Source organism: Mesocricetus auratus, unplaced genomic scaffold, assembly GCF_017639785.1.
Source record: "Mesocricetus auratus isolate SY011 unplaced genomic scaffold, BCM_Maur_2.0 Super-Scaffold_100007, whole genome shotgun sequence".
NCBI classification, from domain to species: domain Eukaryota; kingdom Metazoa; phylum Chordata; class Mammalia; order Rodentia; family Cricetidae; genus Mesocricetus; species Mesocricetus auratus.
Window position 1 is genome coordinate 46,666,818 of NW_024429191.1, and position 25,122 is coordinate 46,691,939.

General features: G+C 45.5%; 1 protein-coding gene across 1 annotated transcript in view; it reads right to left on the reverse strand.

Moving 5' to 3' along the window:
- Positions 1 to 213: 213 nt before the first annotated feature.
- The window catches only part of Glp2r (glucagon like peptide 2 receptor), a 55,312-nt gene continuing 30,403 nt past the window's right edge, over positions 214 to 25,122 (reverse strand). The window contains exons 10-13 of the mRNA NM_001281408.1: positions 18,487 to 18,575; positions 8,065 to 8,203; positions 2,876 to 2,917; positions 214 to 540 (exon numbers count right to left, since the gene is read on the reverse strand). Of these exons, the coding sequence (NP_001268337.1) occupies positions 214 to 540; positions 2,876 to 2,917; positions 8,065 to 8,203; positions 18,487 to 18,575 (597 nt within the window). The remainder of the gene's footprint in view (positions 541 to 2,875; positions 2,918 to 8,064; positions 8,204 to 18,486; positions 18,576 to 25,122) is intronic.

Here is a 25,122-nt window from a genome sequence, read left to right on the forward strand (position 1 = left end):
ACATTCTGGGAAATATGCCTGGCAGGGGAGCCAGTAGGGCAACCATGGCAAGAAGAGCCACTGGCATAATGCAGATTCATTTATACAAAGCTTGACAACCCAGCAGAGACTTCACATCAAAATGGCATAGTGAGCGGGAGGAGGAGGATCCTGGGTTCAGTAACATCCCTCTCAGGAGTTCGCAGTTGTACAGCTGGGGCATTGGACCCTGCCTTAGATCTCACTCTCTTCCAGAATCTCTTCCATGGTATTGGCCAGGGTGAAGTCCCCCTCGCTGCTCTCAGACAGGCTGCTTCCCCGGGGCCAAGCTCCACGGCCCCGGTAAGGCCTAGCCCCCAGCTCCCCCAGGGTCTCAGAGGCCAAGTGTGAGCTGCAGGTTGAAGACTGCAGCTTCCTAAGTGTCTCAGCACCGTCTCCCTCTGACAGCTTCTTGGAACATTTCCCCAGGAACCAGAAGTTCTTCCCCAGGACACAGGCTCTGCAGCCCCAGTGGCGAGCTAGCAAGAAGCGGCCCCAGGACTTGCGCAGCTCAGCCTTCACCTGCCAGGTGAGACAAAGGTGGGGTTATTATCTTGGAGTCATTGATCACATGTCCATCCAGCAGGTATTTATTAAGCAGCTACTGGGGGCTACCTTTAGCTTTTACAGGTGGAGCAGAACAAAGACGGGCAATACCCACAAGCACGGATGCTGAAGATGCTATGAGACAGAAGCAGTAGAGAGTGTGGTAAAGGCTGCTAAATGAACACTGTGGGAGCCATGGCCCAGTTCTAAGTTCCTGTGCTGAAAATCAAAATGGAGTCACCCATGCTGTTTCTATTCTACCAAAATAAGCTAAAAGAGTTACCAGCCAAATTTCCCCAAAAGGCCAGTTTCATCCGGCATGATAACAAAGGTCCTCTACCTTAACCCATCTACAAGAAGGTTGCTTGGAGTTACCGCATTTACCGCATGTAAATGCCTGTGCCTGCCTGTGCTGGGTGGTTTTATGTCAACATGACACAAGCTAAAGTCATCTGGAACCTCAATTAAGAAAATGCCTCCATGAGGTCAGACTGTACGCCAGCCTGTAGGGCATTTTCTTAATTAATAATTGATGGGGAAGGGCCTAGAGACCATTGTAGGTGGTTCGATCCCTGGGCTGGTGGTCCTGGGTTCTGTAAAAAAAAAGCAGTCTGAGCAAGTCATGGGGAGCAAGCCAGTAGGCAGCACTCCTCCATTGCTCTGCATCAGCTCCGGCCTCCATGTTCCTTCCGTGTTTGAGTTCCTGTCCTGATTTTCTTTGATGCTATGGAAGTGTAAGCCAAACAAACCCTTTCCTCCCCAACTTTCTTTTTTGGTCATGGTGTTTCATTGCAGCAACAGAAACCTTAACCAGGACACTATCTTACAAGAAAAGTCACCTTGAAACAGTCATTTTTGTTCTTAAATTCTGCTTCCCTCATTCCTTTTCTATCTATTAAAACAACCTTTGTGTTTCATAGAGTGGAATATTGCCTGACCCTAGACTTACATAAAGTTTAAAATCTTCCACCAGTGTTTTCTTTCCTGCCTTTTGATGGGTTCCTGGAAGCTGGAGAAACGGTGTTCAGGTGGGGGCTTTACATTGTGGCTTTTCAGCTAGAACCTGCCTGATGGACAAGGTGCTCCCACGTGAAGACACAGACACATTATGCACAGAGTAGGAACGGGGTTTGCTGCTGAGATGGTTTACACTCTACTAGAGGAGACAGCCCTTGGAGTGGAGGGTGGGAAGGATGAAAGGGGGCTGGAAACTACTGACTCATGAAAACAGTCCTGGCCTCTGTGTCTTGCCCCCTCCCCCCCCCGTCAAGTCTTTCCCCAAGTACTGTCGCTTGTATAAGGCTTTTGCATTGAAGGCTTAGTCTCTAACCCTTGGCCCTATTGGGAGATGGTAGAACTTTTAAGCTGTAAGGGCTAATGGAAAGAAGAAGGTATTAGAATGTGAGCTCTTGCCGGGCGGCGGTGGCGCATGCCTTTAATCCCAGCACTCGGGAGGCAGAGCAGGTGGATCTCTGTGAATTCGAGGCCAGGCTGGACCGACAGCCTCAAAAACAATACAGAGAAACCCTGTCTCGTAAAAACCAAAAAAAAAAAAAAAAAAAAAAGAATGTGAGCTCTTTCTCTTTCTCTCCCTCTCTCATTTTTGCCCCCTCCCCCTCTCTCCCTCTCCTTTCCTCCTCCCCCCCTCATTTATGAGGTGAACGTCTCATTTCACCATGTATTCCCATCATTACGAATGCTCTCACCACAGACCTAAAGGCATGGTGGTCAGGCAAACAATCATTGACGGAAACCTCTGCATCCATGAGCAAATAAACCTTTCCTTCTTTGTAAGTTGGCTATCTCAAGTGCTTGCTACAGTAACAGAAAGCTGACTAGCACACAGAGGAAACAGAACACAATAAAAATAATTTTTAAAAAAGCATTGCTCCTGGACAGTCAGTGTTTACTTTGTGCTGAGCATGCTCAGGGCAGCATTGTGAACAGGGCAAGCTGTTATTAATATTTTGCAGATGAGAAAATTGAAGTCAAATGACTAAGCCACTAAACTCCTAAGTGGTCAGTCAATATTTGGGTGCAGATTTTTAGACCCTAAAGTCCAATTTTGTCTCTTCCATCCCATTTTAACCCTTCCATGTCTCCAACAGACTGAGGGCTAAGTTTTGAGCTTCTCAAACCACTCCATGAGTCTACGTTGCCTCCTGTTTTCTCTAATGGATGCTCACAAAAAAACCTTGTATCAATACCTGCCAGTGACAGTTATATAGTCACCCAAATGGAAACCCCTAGAGAGCTTAGAATTATAACCTCCACCTCACCAGAAGCATGGGCGGCAGTGTAGGAAACATACCTCTCCATTGGCAAAGCCATACTGCAAGGCCACCAGAAATCCCTGGAACAAAAGGAAAATGTAGTGTGAACTCCTACTTGGTAGAAAATGTGTCTGAGAGTCACCAGCAATGTCCTAGGATTCCCTGGAAGGGGTCTAGTGTGGTGCTTACACAGACCGGGGTCAGCCATGCTTGTTGATGTCTTTTCTTACCCTGACACCCACTATGTACATAGGTAGCATCCTGGGTGCTTGTGGGTGCCCTTAAGTCTCATGATAATTGACCTCCTGAGATCCTGGATCATTCATTCAATGGTACAAATACAGGGAAGGCCACAGTCCCATTTCTACTTTCCATGGTGGTTACTGACTAGTTCATTTTTTCTCCTCCTCTCTTTCTTTGACATGGGTCTCACTATGTAACCCTGGCTGACTTTGAACTCACAGAGATCTACTTGCCTCCCATGTGCTGCCAACTTGCATTCTTTCCCCTGTCTCATTCCCTGAGCTGATGGCATAATTGCCAGTCATGAGGTTCTCATGTTTTAGGTTGGCCATCGCCATAATAATTGGCCCAAACAGGCTCTGTGACAGGAGGAAGGCCAATTAGCACTCTTTTCACTGGAAAGGGGAGAAAATTGTGTTCTCTCTCCTGTGTCTGTCATAATAATTATAATTATGGACAGTGTAAGCAAGCACAGAGATACTGCTGACATCTTCTCATAACATGGAGAGAGAGCCTTCCTGGGCATGAAGCCAACAGCAGAAACCAGTGATGGTGGGAGACAGATTGCTCGTGGATTGTTTGTGGACCTGCATCCAGTTATGCCTGCTCCTGAAATTTTCATTTATGTGACTTAATAAACACCCTCTCCTCTTGTCAAACCATTTCCTTTGAAATGACAGATTATTTCTCTCCAGTGGTTTCTCATCACACTTAGCACAGAATAAACTCCTCTAAGCATGGAAGGTCTGAGGTGATCTGGGCTCCGGGCCTCTGTGGCACTGGCTCATCTCATGCCCCATTTTCTCTCAGTCACTATAGTCCAGCTACCTTGGTGACCCTGAATCAGAATGTTCACTGAAAGACTGCCAGACCCTTTTCCAAAGGACATGGCATGTGATGACAAATCCTTATTGTTTTAGTCACCAGACTATGCACATGAGCAGATCTTCCACTCATGGCTGGACCATGATCCACTGTGGCAGCTCGTTTCCAAAGAAGGCTCCAGCATTTCTCCTCATTGTACAGGCTCAGGCTGTCCCTCACATTGAAACCTGAATCTTGCTTTCCCACCTCTTGAGTATAAAATGACCCTGTGACTGTTTAAAAGCATGCTGTGGTGAACCCATCGATAGATCTAGTTAGGTATTTTTTTCTGAGCTTCTGCCTTCAAAGCATGGAGCTTGCTTCCTCTTGGAACATTTGCTCTTGGTGTACTCCAAGAATCCAGCTGTTGTGTTGTGAGATGCCCAGGATACATGGGGAAAAAATGAAGCTCACTGATGAATAGTCCTAGCTGAGCTCCTGGCCCACAGGTCACATTATCATATAGTCATTAAGGATGTTCCAGCCCAATTTAGCCTTCAGATGGTTATAGGTCCAGCCAAAATTACGTGTATCAAAAAAGACCATGCCTATTGAGCCTGAACAGCCCAAGCCACAGTATTAACAAAAATCATAGTGATTACTGCTTTAATCCAGAGGTAGCTAATTACACAAATGACCAGAGCATCCTCCAGGGCTAAGGAGTCTGGTAAGTGAACTTTCCTCCTAAAAAATTTGTTCCTATGATCTTCACATGACTGTCTGATCCTCAACCTGCCTTGGATGTGTGATATCAGGTGATTTGGGGTTTACGTTAACCAGTATGCCAAAAGGGCCAACAAATCCTCCTGACCAAACAGCTGGAGGATTACTTTTGTTTTGCTTTTCTCTTTTGAGATTATCTTTTACAGAGGCTTAGAGTCAAACAACACAGGAAAGTCAAATTGCTAACTCTTAGTTTTGAAATCCCCCAAAAGGCTGAAATGAATCAAACATGCTTCATTGATATGAAATAAGTGTTACCAATGGGTCTGATGTCTCAGTCTAAAGCCACAAAGAATAAAGAAAGGCGCAGTTCCTTTGCTGTGCCAAGTCCCAGGCTGTGTTCTGGGTCCCTGGTGAGAATGGAAGGGGCGAGCATGTTTTCTCTGTTCTGTGTACAGATCTCAGCACCTGACCCCTCCTGGTGGCAGAGGCCTGAAGAGTATAGTAAGAGAACTTGGTATCTCCTAGTTGCAACCTTCACAAGATGCCCACCATGTACAATGTTTTTGCTACATTTTAGTTATTTAAATAGCATATATTCCAGAGATTATAGCATGCATCCTAACTTGTCACAATTTATTACATTTTAACAGTAACTTCATTTTGGTAAGATACACAAAATTTTCAATATTTTTCCATTTATTCACTCCTCTTTTGTGCTACTATTGTTATGTATATATGACCTTTTTATGTTATAAACCCAATAGCGCCGGGCGGTGGTGGCGCACGCCTTTAATCCCAGCACTCGGGAGGCAGAGGCAGGTGAATCTCTGTGAGTTCGAGGCTGGGCTGGACCGATAGCCTCCAAAACAATACAGAGAAACCCTGTCTCGAAAAACCAAAAAAAAAAAACCCAATAGCATAATCATTACTATAAAGTACTATCATCTTTTGTCTTCAAAATCAGTTAAGAAAAAAGAATCAGTGTACCATGCTGTCTCTGCTATTTAACTACATATATGTTTGGCAGTATTTAACTTCTTGTGAAATTGAATTATTGTACATTGTCTTTTTACCCCAGCCTGAAGGACTTCCCTTGAAACCCCATGTAATACTGTCAGCAAATCCTCTCAGTCTTTATCTACCCAAGAACATATTTTTGCCTTTTGTCTTGAGACAGTTTTGCTGGCCACGGAGCTATCAATTGGCATAGTTTCCCTTCCCCCATCTGTACCCCATCATACCTCTGCCTTTCTGCTTGTCTGTAAAGAGCTGCTATTCTCTTCTGGCTGACCGGTGTCCAAGCCTGTGGGTTTTCCTGCTCTCGCGCCAGTCTAAATCACACCAGCCCCCTGCAGGAGAGCCACTAACTCTCACCAGGATCTCCTCACTGATGAGTGGGGCATGTAGATAAACAGGCTCAGTGAAGCAGTGGCAGCCTCCCGCTGTCCTTATTCTGTTTCGGTAATCTTTCTGAAACAAACCCTAGTCTCAGATTTCTAGTGACATAAAATGCTTACTGTTGACACTTGTCCTGTCTGGTTCTGTCCGGTTCTGTTTCCACCCCTTCACTGTAGGCCAGGGTGGTAGCTTACTTTACACTGCAGTTTTATTTTTGTTCTTTTGGTGAATTCTCTCTTTTGGGGTGATTAGAACATAGTTACATAGTTTCTCCCTCCCTTTTTCTCCCTCCAAAATCTCCCATATACATCTCCTCGCTCTCTTTCAAATTCACAACCTCTTTTTTCATTATTTATTGTGACATACATCTATGTATATGTATATACTTATAGTCCTAAATACAACACACTCAGTCTATTTACTATTACTCATATGTATGTTTTCAGGGTTGACATTTGGTACTGGATAACCAGTTGGTGTGCTCGTCCCCAGAGAAGACTATTTCTTCTACTCTCAGCATTCCTTGGCTGCCTAGTTCTTTACTGTGCAGAGTTGATGCCTCGTGGCCTTTCCCTTGTCCACGCAGCAAGTCTGTTGTTGTCCTTGTTCAGATCATGTTTAGGCAGTTATACTGGTGAGACTTTATTCGTGTAGCTTCTGACAGACATTACAAGGAGATAGAATTCTTTATTTTTTAAGGTAGGGTCTCACATAGTCCAGGCTGGCCTCTAACTCACGTGGAATAGGAATTCTGATCTCCCTGCCTATCCTTTCTGGCCTCTAGGATTTTGTGTGTGTGTGTGTGTGTGTGTGTGTGTGTGTGTGTGTGTGTGTGTGTGTGTGTGTGTGTGTGTGTGTGGCTTATGTGGTGCTGGGGCTCAAACCCGGTTTTTCCGCACATACTAAGCCAGCATTCTATCAACTGAGCCATGTTCCAATGCCTGTGACTCTTTGGGGAGGAAATTTTGCCAAGTTCTTTCTCCTCCATTCCAGAAGCCCCACTTGTTGTCAACATTTGAAGTTGGTTAATTCTAAGACTGCTACTATATGGGACGTTGACTATGTGCCTGCATTATCACCTGCGGTCTGTTGCCTTAGTGACCTTTTCTCCTGACCCGAGCCTCTCTGCACCCATGCCCCTCTTCAGTCTCACCCTCCTTCATTCTGGACCAGGACAGTGGCTTGCTTTAAACTGCAGGATGCAGTGGAATCATCAAGACATCAGTTCCAGGCCTAGGCACTTAAAATGCCCAGCAGCCCCCGTACCCAAATGTCTTGGGAAACCTGAGCTGCCACACAAAAAGGCAGTCACCCTGTGGAAAAACTACAAGACCCTCAGACCAAATGGAAGAAAGGAACACAGTTGATAGTAAAAAGTGAGACCCCAGGAATTCAACCTAAAAGAAGCCAGTCCCAGCTCAGGTTATTTGAGATGTCTAAAGAACCTTTGGGGCCCCAGCAGGCTTTACCAGGCCAGAGCTTAGCCATCCCTCCCATGTCCTACCTAGACATCTGACTCCCAAAGTCATGAGAAAGAAGAAAATGGAGGGTCATGCCAAGCTGGAGGTAGTCAGCATGGTTAACCAAAACACCCAGGTAACCAGAGCTGAACTCCTGTTTCTAGTTTTGGTGCACACACATCTGTCTGGATCAAGAGCCTCCTGATCTGGACTCCCTACTCCCTACCTCAGTGGTATGGTGTGCTGTGTACATGACACAGGGTGCATGGAAAAGGTTTGATTTGCACACTGCTCTGCAGTTAACACAGCAAAAAATAGGCCCTTAATAAAAGGCTTCAGGCTGACACTCACAGTTAATATGACCATGAGTCACACCACCTATCACAGCCCAGGAACAAGACTGATTATCCCTTTTGAGTCACTGAGTCATGCTGGCAGGACCCAGGCAGCAATTCCCTATCGGTACACCCTTCTCATGTCAGGGATCCTCACCAATAAAGCCTGATGCTGCACTGGTCCACAGCTCTGCTCAGTTCTCCGTTTGGTCCCTGTGTACTTTCCCACTGAGTCAAGGCATCATTGGTCAGATTACTTACATGGAAGGAGCTCAATGTCAGCTGGATGAAGAGTCGAATAAGTTTTGAAAATCCTTGAACTTGGTCATCGGTGATGAAAGAGAAGAGGACCTCATGAACCCCCAATAAAGGAATGAGAAGCAGCGTTGACTTTGCCAATCTGCAAATGACATCAAGCAGCAGTTGTAAGGACCTCGTTGAGACCAGGCAACATTTTCTGCCATGCTGTGCACCTCTGTATTGGAAATCTCTCACTCTTGATGAGCAGCTGGTTTATCCCTTGTGACTGTACCCACTCTTGGATCCCTGCACATCGCAGATATTCAGGGAGCATTTACGGGACGAATGAAGGAATCATCCCCTACAGATATGGATGGATATCCATCAGATCTTAATGTGGACAGTCTGTCTGATGGACAGTCCACTTCTGTGCTAGTAGCTGCAACCCTTAGATACCATCCAAGTTTGACAAGTTTCCTAGTAAGTAACTAACTAGCAGGTCCTTATGATGCTTTGTCTCCCTGGAAACTCAGTATTTCCACTGTTAACCTCAGATGGAAAAGAAAGGGAGCCCAGGGTCACACAGACACCAAGAGGCTGTTCCTGTGCCTGCATACCAGGTTGCATACTCCAACCTGGGCTTTATCACTGCCCTTAGCTGCCCCTCAATCCTTTGACGAGGGCTACAGGAAATGGAAGACTGATCCTCCTCGTAAAGTACTCGGTGTGGAGGATGGCAGTTGTTTACAGTCTACACACACACACACAAAGACAAACATTCTTTTGTACCACCCAAGAGCAAAGTGCGCAGCTGGAGCCCGAGAGCTCCAGACTGGTGAATCCCAAGCACTGCTGGCTATTAAAAATTCCTTTCAAAACCTTTAACATAAATAGAGTGGGTCCTCCGAATGTGTAGGTACTACCCAGGGACGGCTGGCACTGTTTCTTCAACTGTGTCTCTTCTCTACTAACATGTATAGATTTACTTCCTTATCATTTATCTCTAGACACTGCAACACTATAACTATTTACACGGCATTCCCACTGCCTTGTGTACTAGACATAATCCAGAGATGTCTAAAGCATCTGGAAGGGGTGAAGAGATAGACCAGCAGTTACGAACGCCTGCTCTTCTTCCAGGGGACCTCAGTTCTGTTCTCTGCATCCACATCAGGTATCTCACAACCACCTGTGACTCCAGCTCCCAGGAAGCTGATGCCTTCCTCCGGCTTCCATGGACACCTGCACACACATGGCATGCACTCACACGGATGTGTGCACATAATACCTAGATGAAAATAAACCTTACAAAAAGTATGTGGAAGATGTGCCAACAGTATGCATTTGCTTAAAGGATGTCAGTGCCTTAGTGGGTTCTGGAATAGGTCCCATGTCCACCAAAGGACATCTTTCTAGGTCCCAGTGTGGACACCCTGAGACCAAACTTCTAGAGGCTGTTCCCTGAGAATGTGAAGAATTACAGATCCCCAAAGGGGACTCTGAGAAGTAGAGGAGCCTGGGAATGACCTCACTTTACCACTGATCTGTTTCTTGATTTGAGGTTAACAGAATTAGCAAAGGTGACTCATATTCAGGGGAAAAAATTAAACTGGTATCTAATCCACACTGAGAAAAAAACAGAGCTTAATTGCTATGTGTTTTTTAACCCAAGTACTAACAGAGCTAAAGTAGTAGGAAACCCACCCCCAACACACACACACACACACACACACACACACACACACACACACACAAACACGGTAAAGATGTAGAAAGTCACTATGGTCAGTAATCCGCACACCATTCTCCCAAAAGGCTGAACTACATCCTGTGTCTGTGAGATGTATTCAAACACATGGGCATCCCTGCAGCAAAACATTTTTCTTCTTTACAGCCTTCACACAGGAGGGACTCCACCTGCCCAAGTGGGCTGGATGTCCCCAGAGCCTTGACAGTCAGGGAAGCCCACGACTGGGGAGGTGAGTGACAGCCCCTAGTTATGTGCTTTTCCTAAAAGCAGCTCAGATCTACTTCTGCCCCCGCACCCACCCACATGGGAGTTGCTTAGGAAAGAATATTTCCAGAGAGAATTTTTTTCTTTTCCTTTTTTGGCTGCTGAAGATTGAGACCAGGGTTTCATGTGTGCTAAGCACATGACTCTACCTCCAAGCTATATGCCTGGCCCCTAAGGGTTTGTTTTTTTTTTTTTTTTGTGGACTTGAATATCCAGGAAACTTTTTAGACCCCTTTGACTCAAAGGTTGCAGAATGAAAAGCACAGATTGGGAGTTGACCTGAATACTCCTGCTTAGGACATACTCTTGCTTAGGACATAGAGTTATGTTTGCTATAGGAGCCATCTTTAGTAAGGAGATGTAATTGAGAATGCTCAAGTTTTAATCTTTTGAAAGCTAGAGCAATCTGATGGCACAGGCCCCAGACTCCTGCTTGGCAGTTGGATATAGCTAGTGGTTCTCCCTTTAGACTCTAAAGTTCAGAGGGATCCTGCAGTCTCCAGCCTCCACATGGCCTGCACTCTTTATGTTGCTTGATCTGCACTGACAAGAGTCTGAACTTGAGACAAGATCTTTACCTGAGCTATCTGGATTAATAAGACACATTAACATACTTATGTGCAGGCCCATGTCTCAACAATTGACTCTTGGGGGCCATATATGGCGATTATGAGTTTTTAGTTGGTTTCTTGAATTGTGTGTGTGTGTCCGTGCATGTGTGAGTGTATGTGTGTGTGTGTGTGTGTGTGTGCCCACATGGGTATGCATGTGAGTGCAGGTGCCTGTGGAGCCCAGAAGCATCTGATCCCCTATTTGCAGTTGGATGTGAGTTATATGACATTGGTTCTAGTAACCAAACTCAGGTCCTCTGCAAGTGTAATATGCATTCTTTTTTTTTTTTTTTTTTTTTTTTTTTTTTGGTTTTTCGAGACAGGGTTTCTCTGTGGCTTTGGAGGCTGTCCTGGAACTCGCTCTGTAGACCAGGCTGGCCTCGAACTCACAGAGATCCGCCTGCCTCTGCCTCCCGAGTGCTGGGATTAAAGGCGTGCGCCACCAACGCCCGGCTGTAATATGCATTCTTAAACACTGAGCCAACTCTCGGGCCCAACTCTGGGTTTTTAAAGTACATGTTAATTCGGAATGCCTTTACTTTTACAGAATGCCATCAAAGAGAACATAGAGGGCTTCCACATATCCCTCCCTCCAATTCCCTAGTGTTCACAGATGGCATGACCATAGTTTATCTGTCAACACCAGGAAGCCAGCCTTGGAAGCAGACTAGTAATGAATTCCAGATGTTGTTAGATTTAACCTGATTTCCATTTCCATCCTGTCCACAACCAGGATCCACACTGCAAATATCACTTATCTAATGGCATAGTGGGCTACTTTTGTCACTCCCAGTCCTCTGGATAGATGCAGGCTGTAACTCCCCACTACTCATGCCCTTCTAACGTCTCCTTAGCAAAAGTACAATTTGTGTCCCAGACAAGATGAAAGTCATAAATAGTCACAGATGTTTACTCTTACAGACTGTGTGCTTCTTCTTTATCCATAGCCGTCTGTTTATTTAAATGGTACTGTTTGTTGCAGTCCTTTAAGTATTCAACAAATATTTATTAGGTATCTGCTCTGGGTACATGAGTGGGTACAGAGTGAGTGGGGAGCTCAAACCAAGGGCAGTAGGACACAGGGACAGCACACAGGTCAGGGTTCAAATAGCCACGTCACCAACCACTCAGGGTGGCCTTGGGCAAGTTCTTCAACCTCTTTGTCCATTAGTTTCCTCATTTATAGAAAGAAGATTATATAAATAAGAGCATCTACTGGGCAGGGTCTTCATGAGGATTAGACAGATAATGTGGTGTGTGTGTGTGTCTGTGTCTGTGTCTGTGTGTGTGTCTGTGTCTGTGTGTGTCTGTGTCTGGTGTTTTCATCAATTGCTTTCCACCTTCTTTGCTGAGACGTAGTCCCTCACTGAGTCTGGAGCTCACCAATTCAGCTAGACTGGCGGGCCAACGACTTCTGAAGATATTATTGTCTCTACCTCCCACCTTTTTACATGGGTGACAGGAATCCACACTTGGGTTCTTGGGCTTGTACAGTAAGCATTTCACTCACTAAACAATCCCTCGGGCCCATTTTTACTTAAAATCTTGATAAAGGGTCTCATGAAGTTGTTCAGGCTGTACTTGAACTCACTCTATAGCTCATGCTAACTTTGAACTTGCAGTCCTTCTGCCTGAGGCCCTTCCCCCAGGAGCTAGGATTACAGACCTGTGCCACCAGGCTCAGTTGCCATTATTTAAAAAGAACCCCTGCCTTTAAGTAGCTGTTTCAGCCTGTTTTATCACTGTGATAGACTTTATGACAAAGTGGGAGAGACTTGTTTGAGGGTCACACTTTCAGAGGCTTAATCCATGCTCACTTGACACTTTTGGGGGTTGGAGCTATGTGGAGACATCACAGCACATTAGGGAGCACATGGCCCTCAAAGCCTCACAGCTCATGGTGACCAGCAGGCAAAGAGGAAGAGGCCAGCCCCCAACATCCCCTTCCAAAGACCAATTTCCTTTTTCTAGGCTCCACCTCCTAAATATTCCTCACCCTGTCCCCAATAGTGCCACAAGTTGGAGGCCAAATCTTCAACACATGCACTCTTAAGGCACATTTAAGACACTGGCATAGCAGGTGCTATACCTCTGATGATTCTTGTCAATTTAACTTCCATTTGTGACATCACCGTCTGTTGCTGATGAGGTTCAGATATAACACTCAAATGTGTACTTGGTGGGCTGAGCAGGATATGCTGAAGGGGTTTGATAAAACTGTAGAAGTGGAAAGATCGTTGTGTTTTCACCCTCCGTCTCCTGTAGCAGCGTCTGTAACCTAGGAAGGATTTTCTGAGCTCTCCCTAACACATGCACTAAGACCCTCCTTGTAGAGCTCCTTCCCCATTGCCATAGGAAAGGAGTGGCCTCATTAGTGAAAATGTCAGGCCACAGAGAAGCATGTGAACCCACTGGTCTTGCTATGTCCCCCAGTCTATTACTACCAAACCACACCCAATTTGTCCAGTAATATCTCTCCATGACTGTCTGCCCTTTATCAGACAGTCATTAATATATACAAGTTTGATCACTTCTTTATGTCTTCATTGCCTTGAGAAGGCTCCCATGGCGCACAAAACTTCTAAATCTGTATGCCTTTTCTTCCTTTTAATCATCTAATCCATAAAAATTTTCCAACCCAAGCCAAGGTCTCTATGAGTATGAGTTAAACCTCCCCTCCCTTGTGCTGCCCACCAAAAACTCCTTTCAGACAGGAGAATGGAGTGAGTATGTAAAGAAATTATTTTCCCTATAAATTCACTGTGAACTCAGGCTGCACACATCACATAGAGTAAAACCAATAATAAAGGAAAGAGAGCTGTCTTCCTGCTGGGGCCCACAGAGAACAGTGAAGTGGGAAAGGGCTGAGGGTCTGTTAGCCTCTGAGGAAGTGCCCTTCACCCTTGCCTCAGTTTACCCTCTCCAAGTCAGATGGTAGAGCCATTTACTGTTTCCTTTGCTTGAGAGTGGAGGCCCATAAGGAAAGCTAAGAAGCCAGCAGGATCTCTTGCTTCTAGAAACTTGCCTCTTGGGTGAGATCTACATATGTTTAATTTAAACCTTCCTAATATAGACTCCTGGAGAAGGGCCAGCGCTTGAGCATTACATTCTGAAGGTCCTCAGAAGCTCACAGAGCTGAAGGCAGCCTTGAATCCACTGGGCTTTAGGTGACATACACTGGCACCATGTTCCTCTCTCTACCCCACCAGGGGCTTTCATAGGACAATTAACATGGAGGGAGCGGCTATGGCGATGCCTGCTGATGTGACAGCTACCATGGCTTCCCACGGGCAAAAGGGGCAAACAAGCTCACAGATCTTGCAGGATTCTCCAGCTCAGAAAGCATAGTGAGAGAGAGTGTGCCTGTGTCTTCAGAGACAAGTCCCACAGTCTACAAACCAGTAGGATCATGCTAACCAACCGGGAAAAGAGTGAGTTAGCAGAAAAGGCATGGTCAACCAAAATGGCAGAGAAAAGCACCAAAGGAAGACATGTTCAGATCTTACCCTGTCTAACTCAGTGGAAGCTAGCCAGAGAAATGAAATGCCTCCCCCAAAAGTAGCTGAGAGGAGGGGCTAGGAGGGACTTCTTGGGCACCTGTCAATACCTCTACTCTACTGTGACAGAGTGCTCACCAAGCACTCTTCCGGCGACCTCTGGATTTCTGAATCTTCTCTGAGACCAGAAAGCCTTATGAAGCACGTGAGGACTTAAAGAGGAACACCTTCCCCTTGCCTCTACCTTCCACAGACTTCAAACATGTGCAACAGTCAAGTAGCTAACACCCCTAAGTGAGGCCTCTCCCCCAGGAAAGTCTTTGGGCAGACACATGCCAAGGTTCCTCTCAAGCACTTTTCTTGGACATGAGTGGGAAAAGGAAAAGGCAGATTCCAAACAGATGGCACATGTCAGTCAATGTTATTCTATCTGCCACAAAGCATCATTGCCCAGCCACATGGTTTTCCCAGTGTCTTAACCTACCCTTCCCCAGATCAATGCCGCCCAGTGAGGCTGTAGAGGAACACATTCACCACGGTCCAAGAAGGAAGCCCAACAGGTTAGTTACTAGAGAATCAGATCGGTGGCTCTTGGCTCTGGCTGTCTATCAGAATCTCCTGGGGAAGTCTCTAAGAGGCCAACATAGTAAGACATTATCCCACACTTCCTGAGGGAACTATCAAGTCATGGAACCCACAAGGCTGTATTTAAGCCAGCTCTCAGCAGATGCTCAAAGCAGTTAAACTGGGCGACTATTAGGAGTTCACTGAGGATCTAGAACATGGAGGAGGGCCCAGAGAAACATGGTAAAATTTACCATGAGTAAAATGTGTCAGGCTTTGGGTCTCATGGGATCATTGGATGTATGCTGGCTAGTTTTATTCTAATTGACACAAATCAGAATCATTTGGAAATAAGGAATCTCAACTGAAAACACAACCCCACCAGACTGGCCCAGGGGCAATGCATCATTTTTGATTGATGATTGATATGGGAGGGCCCAGCTCATTGTGGGTGGAGCTACTCCTAAGCTGGTGGTTCTGGGCACTATACTAGAACAAGTTGAGAAAGCCATGAGGAATCAGCCAGTGAGAAGCTCTCTTCCAAGGCCTCTACATCAGTTCCTGCCTCCAGATTCCTTCCTTGAGTTCCTGCCCTTTGACGTTCCCAGATGATGAGCTACAGCTATAAGAGGTAATAAACCCTTTCTTCCTGTCTTCGTTGAGGTTTACTATTGATGTGAAAAGACACCATGACCACAGCAACTCTCTTAAGGAAAATATTTAATTGAGGGGCTCGCTTACAGTTTCAGAGTCTATCCTGGCAGGGAACATGGTAGCATGCAGTCAGGCATGGTGCTGGAGAAATAACCAAGTGTCCTACTTCTGCAGGCAACAGGAAGTCAACTGACTGTCACAATGAGGGAAGCTTGAGAAAAGATCTCAAAGCCCACCTCATAAAAGGTGTGGCCCAGATTAAAGGTGTGTCCTTCAGCCTCAAGGCCTGAATTAAAGACATGTGTCATCCAGCCTCCTCCAACAAGACCACACTTCCTCCAACAAGCCCACACCTCCTAGTAGGGCCACTCCTCTCCCTATGAGCTTACGGGGCCAAATACATTCAAATTACCACATTCCACAAGTTGCTTTGGTCATGGTGTTTTTTATCACAGTAATAAGATCCCTAGCTAGGACAGCCCTCGCCTTCTTTACGTCTGTCTCCTACAGTCTTTGCCTCTGTGTAGTTTCTGGAGGTAGCCTGGTGGTCAGAACACTTGCTTGTTGATGGGGGAGGGGCACTCCTTGAGTGGGCTCTAGCAGCTCTGCTTGTTCTTGGAGTTCCACCCTGAGAACAGTGGTATGAGGAGGCTGAGCCTTGGGAAAGGGGCCAAAGAGGCTGCCTGGCCACTTGGAGTCTGGACCAGAGGCGCCAAGAGAGATAGCATGACTCCCTGGGGCCCAGACCAGGCCAGTTCCCCAAGGCTAAGGGTTTCTGTCAAATATTTGGATGAAAGCCTTCAGGAATGATTATAGTATATATATGCTCATTCCTGAATTGGGTAGGCCTACTCTTCTAGATATGTTGGAGTAAGAGTCTTGGGACGATGACCTCAGGGTCTGGGTCTAGAGAAAACGCCACCCTCCATATCTGATTAAATTGACTGCCCATAAACAATATCATTCTGTTGTCACAAATCATAGGAGATTGGTCTGCCACAACACTCTCTTAGGGGTCAAGCTTATTTAGGGTCAGTGAGGGAGCTGGGGTGTGTAGCCAGCCCCTTCCCTCCTGTCTGCTCCATAGCATTGTCTCTGCCATCGCTAAAGTAGCCACAATTGCTCCTAAGGCATGGTGGGGCCCTCATCATACTCACCTTTTGTCCAAGCATACGGGAAGCACCCAATGAATATTTGCCTAGTAAAGGGGGGGATCTACCTTTTCATCATCAAAATCAGTCTTAGACACAGTGAGCAACATGGCTAGAGCTGCCTGCACCCTCAGTTTGTGGCCTGTTTGATGAACTAAAATCCCCGACTCAGAGCTTTCCTTGAGGTTAAAACACATGTTCCCTGGCATCCCTGGGAAAGTTTACCTGCCACCTTGGAAAAATAACGAGAAATAGAGGGAGGGGAACTTGCCAGCCATTCATTCCTCACACATTCATTTTCACAGCAGTTCAGTGTTCAATAAAAGTCTATCATCTAAGTTATTTGCAGGGTCTATTGTCATTACAGAGAATTAACAGTGAGATCCCACAAAGATAACTCACAAAGAAAAGGGATGTGTGAATTGAATGTATTTCTGTGGACTCTAAACATTTCTTGCTCCAATTCCCTCCATGGAAGACAGCACAAACTGCCCTTCATACAAGGCTTTCTAGCTCCAAAAATCACAGTGGGGATTTGAATGAGAATGGCTCCCATAGGCTCATCTGTTTGAATACTTGGTCTCCCGCTGGTGGAATGCTTGAGAAGGATGAGGAGCTGTGGCCTTATTGGAGTCACTAGAGGTGGACTTTTAGGTTTCCAAAACCATTGCATTCCCAGTGTCTCTCTTTCTGCCTCATGCTTGTAGATCAAGATGTAAGCATTCAGCTCCTGCTACCATGCCATGCCTGCCTGCTTTCTGCATGCTTCCTGCCTTTCTGATCATGAACTTCATCCCTCTGACTGTGTAAGTCCCCAATAAACTCTTCTACAAATTGCCTTGGTCATGATGACTTACCACAGCAACAGAAGAGTAACTAAGACAGCCATTCATTTTAACAGCCTCCTGACAAGGGGATTAATGTGATTTTGACTTCTCACTACTTTAAATCACTGTCATGAGGTTAGAAGAGTTTAGTCGTTGACAAAAGTCTCACCAGTACCCCAACACCTTTTCAGAAGGGCTCTACTCTACCCTAATGGGAGATGACCTTCTGTATATATTGGTTGATGAATAAAATACTGATTGGCCAGACAGAAAGATGGGTGGAACTAAGAAACAAGGAGAATTCTGGGAAAGGTAGGAGAGGAAGACTGGGAAATGGATGACATGAGGAGACCAGGAGAATAGGGCATGTCATGTGTTCTCTGGTAAGATAAGGTCATGTAGATATATATAGATTAATAGTTATGGGTTAATGATTAAGACAGAGCTAGCCAATAAGAAGCCCAAGACATCAGCCAACAGTTTAATAATTAATATAAGTCTTTGTGTGCTTATTTAGGACTGAGAAGAGTGGCAGGACCTGATAGGACAAGAACTTTCATCAACACTACCTCCTCTCCTTAGGTGACAAATACATGAATACAATCTGTGTGTTACACTTTGAATGTGAAATGTCTTCCATGCATTCACCTGTTTAAACCTTTAAGGCCCAGCTGGTGGTGCTCTTTTGGAGCCTGTAGAGCCTTTCAGACATGGGGCCTACCGGGCAGACAAAGGGAAGAAGAGACCAGTAACTGAAGGTTATATCCCAGCCTCATTTCCGGCACAAAAGCTCTGCCTCCCAATCTGCTAAGAAGTGAGGAAGATGAACCACAAGCCATTGCCACCATGGATGTGAGCTGCTTCCACCGCCAGGCCTTCCCAGCCACGGCAGACTGTACTTTCTCAAGCTGTGGGTCAAAAATAGCCTTTCCTCCAGGAAGCTGCTTCTTGTCCAGCATTTGGTCACAGGAGTGAGAAAAGTATGGAATACACTGTTGCTCCCTTCCCATCACATGAGAGACACAACCAGAGTCAGGATAACCTTGGGTTGACAAGCACCCGCCTTGGGCCACTCACAAGTCAGGATAACCTTGGGTTGATGGACACTGACCTTAGGCCACTCACCTGTACTTATAGTCTCTGAAGCACATCTGATGGGCTTTGAGCTTCGAAATGAGAAGCTTGAGGATTTTGAGGAATATGAAGAAATTGACCTTGAAGACAAAAAGCAAATATAGGTAAGTAAGGGGTGGATGCTACATGCTGCTGATCTCAAGGTCACCCTGGGCATGGCCATCAGTTCCTCATCCATGTGAACCAGGGGCAAGTTGGCAGGTCACACAGGAAGTGTCTGTGGTAGTCCCCATTGTCCCAAAGACTCTTAGAAGCGAAAGTCTGGGCGGGAGCTTCGAGTATCATTTAGTTTATGCTGCCTCAGAGAGGTCCACCACTCAGCGCTCTGAGAAAGACAAACAAGTATTGTTGTTAAGTTAGACTTATTGACTACTTACCACCTGTCTTTGGGCTAAGAACTTCCCCCACACTGGTTCATTTACTCTTCAAAACAACTCTCTAAAGTTGTCACAGTTATGTTTTGTCCCCATAAAACAATGAAGAAGCACAGCGTTAGAGAGGGTGAGTACAATACTGAAGCTTGCATAGCTAGGCGGTGACTGGGCAGTTGATTATGACCAGAGTTAACAAAGCTACCTTCCCTTAAATGGAACAGTGCGCTTTTTTTCTCAGAAGAGAACCGTAGGGTAAAAGGTCAGAGCACACTTCTAGGTTTGAAAACCTGCCAAAACCCACCAATTTCTAAACTCAGAAATCCATCAATCCCTGAGCCTGCTCTAGCTCAGGATTTGAAATCTCACTAATTCCCACCCTGGAAAACTCCTCCCCCAAGAAACCCTACATATAAGCTTGTCTCCTGCTCAGTTCCCTTCTGCTTCTCTTTCAAGCAGAGACAGCCACCCCCTTGTGGGTTTTTTTTTTCAATAAATCACTTGTATGAGGTTTGTTGTGTGGTGTGACTTTGTGGGATTCCTTGGCCCTTGACTGCCAGGATACCTTTCCCTTCAGAGATGTACCACTTACAGGAACTGCGGCCCTCTTGATGTCTAACTTGAGATTTGCAGTGGGGCTCACTGGAGAGTGTATGTCTTCACCTCGCCACACTATTTCCCACAACTATCACAGACTGAGCAAATCTAGACCTTCACTACCATCTTTGTTAGAAACTACGAAGCATGTCTGAAATTCCTTATACTTCTTTTAAAAGGGAGAACCTGGTCTCCTTCCCCCACTCTCACCCTGTGTGCACATTATATTTAATAGCTTGCAGCTAATGAAAAGAACATGCTAGAAGCAATATCACATGATTTCTGAGTAGAGACTCTCTCCCTCTCCACTCTTCTCCTCTTCTCCCCTCTCCTCTCCTCTCCTCCCCTCTCCTCTCCTCCCCTCTCCTCTCCTCTCCCTCATTTCCTCTGCCCTCACCTCTGTCTGGATTGCTCAACCACCACACTATGAGAAGGGTCCCACAAGGGAGAACCAAGTCTCCCTACCTGCAGCCACAGTGCTACACAGCCATGTTTGTGGCCCCGTCAAGCCTTCATATGGCCTCATTTCTTACCGATATTTTGCCCCAGGAGGAATCATGAGTCTTCTGGACTGTAGAAGTGGTTGAGTGTAGGCTGAGTGTGAATGTGGGTACTGAGAGCAGTGTGTGTGAACAGACTGGAGAGGCAGGGCCAACCAAAATGCGGCCTTTTCATGGTCATTTCTTTTGAAGGTGGTGGAGGACCAGGGATACATTTTAAGCAGGTACAACCTGACCAGACAGAACTTCTGCTTTTCAGGAAGACCATGTTTAACAGCAGCAAGGGGGAAATGATTAGATGAGGGTAAGTTTGGAAGAGGGAGAGTACTGGGAGGCAGTTTCCAAGTTCTTGGGGAAGATGATAGGCAGGAGAATTCAAACCTGGCGTTTCAGCGATATCGAGGAATGGAGCATTTAAAACTACTAAGTGTGTATCAAATAACCTTTGTTACTGGTTGGATGTGAGACCAAAGATGACCTGAGAGTTCATGGTAGGCCTCTACTGCGTGGTAGTGCCATTCATCCAGAGAGGGACCGCGTGTGGAGGAAGAGCTTTGGTGATGCTGGGAGGACAGTGTGTCTGAAAGCTTCAAACACAAGAGACGCCTTAAGGCAGATGGGTGATCATGTCCAGACCTCAGCAGAGCATGAAGTCATCAGAGTACTGGTTTCTAAGATAGAAAGGGTTCAATAACATTGCCGTGCAATGCGAAAAGAGTTGACATAAATGGCTATCAGGCGCAAGTCATGGACCAAAATCTCTACAAACATTGATCTACCATAATACACATGTCCCTATACAGAAGGAAAACCCTACAGACTGAAACACATGCTTTAGAATGCTATATATATATATATATATATATATATATATATATATATTCCTTTTGTGTGCTCCACTGGACTCGATGCTCACTGCTAAAAAAGCTAGGGCTTCTAAAACATAAACCAACAGGAACTCAGGCAGTTCCCGGCCAAAGGATTTAATACCAGAAAATTTTAAAAATTCAAATGAAACATAACCAAGTAATTTATCCCTTTAAATGGGATATCTGCTTCTCATCACAATGAGAAAACATTGTGTGTTTCCCTTAGTAACTTGGAGGACACAGGCCTTTTTTCTGACAAAGCAAGCTTAACAAGGAAGACGTGTCTTTCAGCCCGTGGACTGCAGTCCACCGTCTCCTAGGAAATGAAAGGCCCGTGGGTCTGCTCCTCTCTGTGTCTTCCAGAGACCAGACAGGAGAAAATGGGCATCAACCGATGGCCATAGGAAAGAAGTACCTCGTCACAGCCCTAGTGGATCGTCGTCCCCAGTTACCATGGATCCTTCCAGAGGTCGAGAGTCAGAAGCCACATTTGGATGGTGGATTTTTCATCTGTGCACCATCAGAGAAGGTGATAAAGGAGGAATGCTTTCAAGAACGAAGCTAACTCCCCTTGGTATTTGTGACCAGCTAGGGAACACTCCCCTAGGAATTTGTGACCATCCAGGGAACACTCAGAGCCTCAAACACAAAACTCTTTTCCAGGGCATGGATACTGCAGCTGCTTTTGCAGATGTGACCTTCTTAGTAACCTGTGTTTGGCACCCTAGCATCTGTACACAGGTGTGGGCCTGAGGTTAGCAGTGGTGATTTCTAACATGACAGGTGCCCTGGAGAAGGCATCACGTGTCAGCAATCTCTTCTACTTGACAAGTCCTGGCCCTTTTGGCCTGCCATATGGACAAAAATGATCACCCTTCTATGGCTCCTCCTGTAGGCTAAAACATACCTTCCCCAGGGGTCCTGCTGAAATGTATGTGCTCTGTAGAAGGTTAAGGACTGGCTGAGAGAGCACTGGGGAAGGTCTCCTTCCTTTCATCCAAACGCATTCATTTTCCACAGCACTGAGACCTTCAGCAAATGCCTACTGTAGTGGTTTGAATGAGAAATGCGCCCACTCCACCCCCCACAGGGTTCCTGTATTTGAACACTTGGTCTCCAGTTGATGGCACTGATTGGGAAGGTTATGGGACCTTTAGGATGTGGAGCCTTGCCACAGGAAGTACGTCACTAGGGCCAGGCTTTGAGGGTTTACAGCTTCACCCATCCTCCTGTTGTTTCGCTCTGCTTTTCAAGTCTGGGTGAAAATGTGGTCAGACAGCTTCATTTTCCTGCTGCTGTGCTTTCCCTGCCTGTTGCCATGTTCCTGCCACAATGGACCCTTGTATTTTAGTACAGCGATAGAAGAGTAGCTAACACACCTATGATCTGATCTACTTTCACCATAAAAAGAAGAAACTAGGATGGAGTGAAGACAAACAACGTAAGACAGAACTTAGCAAGAAGGAGCTCCCTAATAATGCTACGGTGCAGAGAGGAGACCAAGAGCCAGACTGCGATGCGCTGTGAGGCTGGTCTGTGAAAGGAACAGGCATGGACAACGGATATGTAAAAGCAGCAGTGTCACTCCACTTTTCTTTGTAGGACTGGGAGAGTGTTTTAGTGGCAGATAATGGGACAAGGCAGGTAGGGAGATTCCCGCTTCGACTCTTCAGTAGACAACAGTGTAGGAGTGAAATGCTGTCTCAGGTGACCTGGAGCTATAGGAACCCCTAATTCCTAGTGAGACAGAGGGCCTGAAGATGGACAGTGGAAAATGGAGAGTAATTTTGCCCATTTTTTTTTCAGTATTGTCACATTCTTAAGTCAGTGAGAGGCATTAAGGGTTTGATTTTGTGGTGTCATAAAGCCAACAGATAGCTCATTCACCTGGTTGGCTGAGCAACCCACTCAACTGACTGTTTAACATGGTCAGACTGTTAGACCTTTCTCAATGTAATTAGTTAATTAGGCTGCCCTTGATGGAGAGTGGAGGCTTTACAATTTTGCTAGCAGGTGCTGGTGACTAAGATGTAAGAACACACTATGTTCCAGTGTGACTCAACCCCAACAGAACAGTCAAGGGCTTGAGGCTAATTTGAGCAGCACAGTTTTAGAAATAAGATGTGTGAAGGAAGAGGTGGGAATTCTCCCGTTTCTTCTTCTGGTGAAAAGCTCAAAGAACATCTGGATTTTCCAGCTTCTCACAGTATGGGCTTTTCTGAAACACAAGAATCGCAACACTAAGCGCAGCAGATGAAGTCAGCTGATGTGCCTGCATGTCTACAATGTCTATAATTCTTCGACCCAGATGTTGTTCAGCAAATACGAGATTTGGGACACAGTGATGACCAGGGATGTTGACCTGGGATCTGAAACCTGGAATAGGAGGGTCTCTTTGGTCCCAGTATTCTTTTCATCACATGCAGTAGACTTTTCCTAAGGTCTGCACCTTGCTCCAGAAATGTGAGCTCCAGAACAAAAACAACAAGTATAAAGGAAAATTGTTAAGTGCACTCTAATCTTAAATAACAAGGACTGCCAGCTCAATTTTGATTAATGTTTCTTTTCACTGTTTTAGAATGGTGGTTCTCAACCTGAGAGTCGACAAACCCTTACACAGGGGCTGCCTAAGACCATCTGCATATCTGATGTTTACATTGAGATTTGTAATGGTAGCGCAATTACAGTTATGAAGTAGCAATGAAAATAATTTTATGGTTGGGGGGTCACCACAACATGAAGAACTGTACTAAGGGAGTGCAGCATTAGGAAAGCTAAGAACCACTGTTTTAGAATTTCAGTTTAAATAGAATATACATGAAGGTCAAGGAATTTTTTTTCCTTTAGCACAGTATTTTCCTTTTGCGACCTAGTATATTTTGAAGATCTCTGTTCCATGCAGCCATTCAGGGACCCAGGGCTCTTTCCATGTTGTTATTTTGTGAATCCTCTTTCAGAGTTGGGTTATGGCTACTCAGATTAGTGGAGAGTGGCAATATATGGTTATGTGATCAACCATGAAAACTATGGACCATGCCTTGTTCTACCAGCTAATGACAATAGTCATCCCTTTACCAAAGGAAAATCCCTCCAGTTTCCATTCAATGTTAACCTCTTAGTCAAATAGCTGCAGACACAGACAATAGTGGTTAACAGTATCTTCCCTACAATCTTTATATAAATGTTCCTTTCCAGGCATATCTGATGACTTCTGCTGATCTATGGAATAGAGAGATTAACTAAAGTATTAACTTCCAAGAAGAAATTTAGGGCCATCAGATGGTCATGTAAAGGAACAAACGTCCCAATGTAGAAGGAGAACTTGAAGTTTCTCTATATAAGTAAAATATGGGGTGTTGTGGTCAAACATTCAGGATCTAGCAACCCTTATCATATTAAAGATTCTGGGACCAATCTGGAGTGTTAGGGCTGATTCATTGAAGAGTCATAGGAAGAGGAAAGATGTAATTGGTCTTTTCTTCAAAGTGATCACTCTGGCTGCAGTATGGAGGCTTGATTACCAGGGACAAGAAGGAAGGGAATCAATTAAGGGACATTTGCAGAGGACACCTCATTAGAGCTGAGTAAATGCAGTAAATGTGGACTCAAGAAGGAGGTGTCCTGGAAGACACTTTAAGGAATAATTCCAACTTGAAGTCTGAGTGGATATTCCAGGAAGAAAGATGACAGGAGCTGTGAGAACACCAAAATCTGTGGCTTGAGTAGAAATAGCAAGAGGAAAAGAATGCATAAAAGGATGAGAGCCCATTGTGACCTAAGGTAAATATGGAATCGATCATAACCTGAGTTTCAGAAAGAGCAGGAAGTGAAGATCATTTTATCTAAATTGAGAAGGCAAAAAAAAATACTCCTTTCCTGCTAGGAGGGAATGGTACTCCAGGAACCAGGAAAGACTGGCAGAAGCTAGCAGACTGGTCAGCCCACTGTGGAAGGCAGAAGCAGCAAGGTGATGGTTTCAGCCCTGGCTTTGCACAAGAGTCACTTGAAGCCGGGTGATAGTGGCGCACGCCTTTAATCCCAGCACTCAGGAGGCAGAGGCAGGCGGATCTCTGAGCTCAAGGCCAGTCTTGCATACAGAATGAGTTTCAGGACAGCTACAAGACCTTGTCTTGAAAATCAAAACAAAACAAAAAAAAAACAGCAACAAAAGAGTCACTTGAGAACTTCTAAAGGGTCAGTTGCCTGGCCTTTTTTTTTGGGGGGGGGTTTACGAGACAGGGTTTCTCTGTGTTGTTTCGGAGGCTATCGGTCCAGCCCGGCCTTGAACTC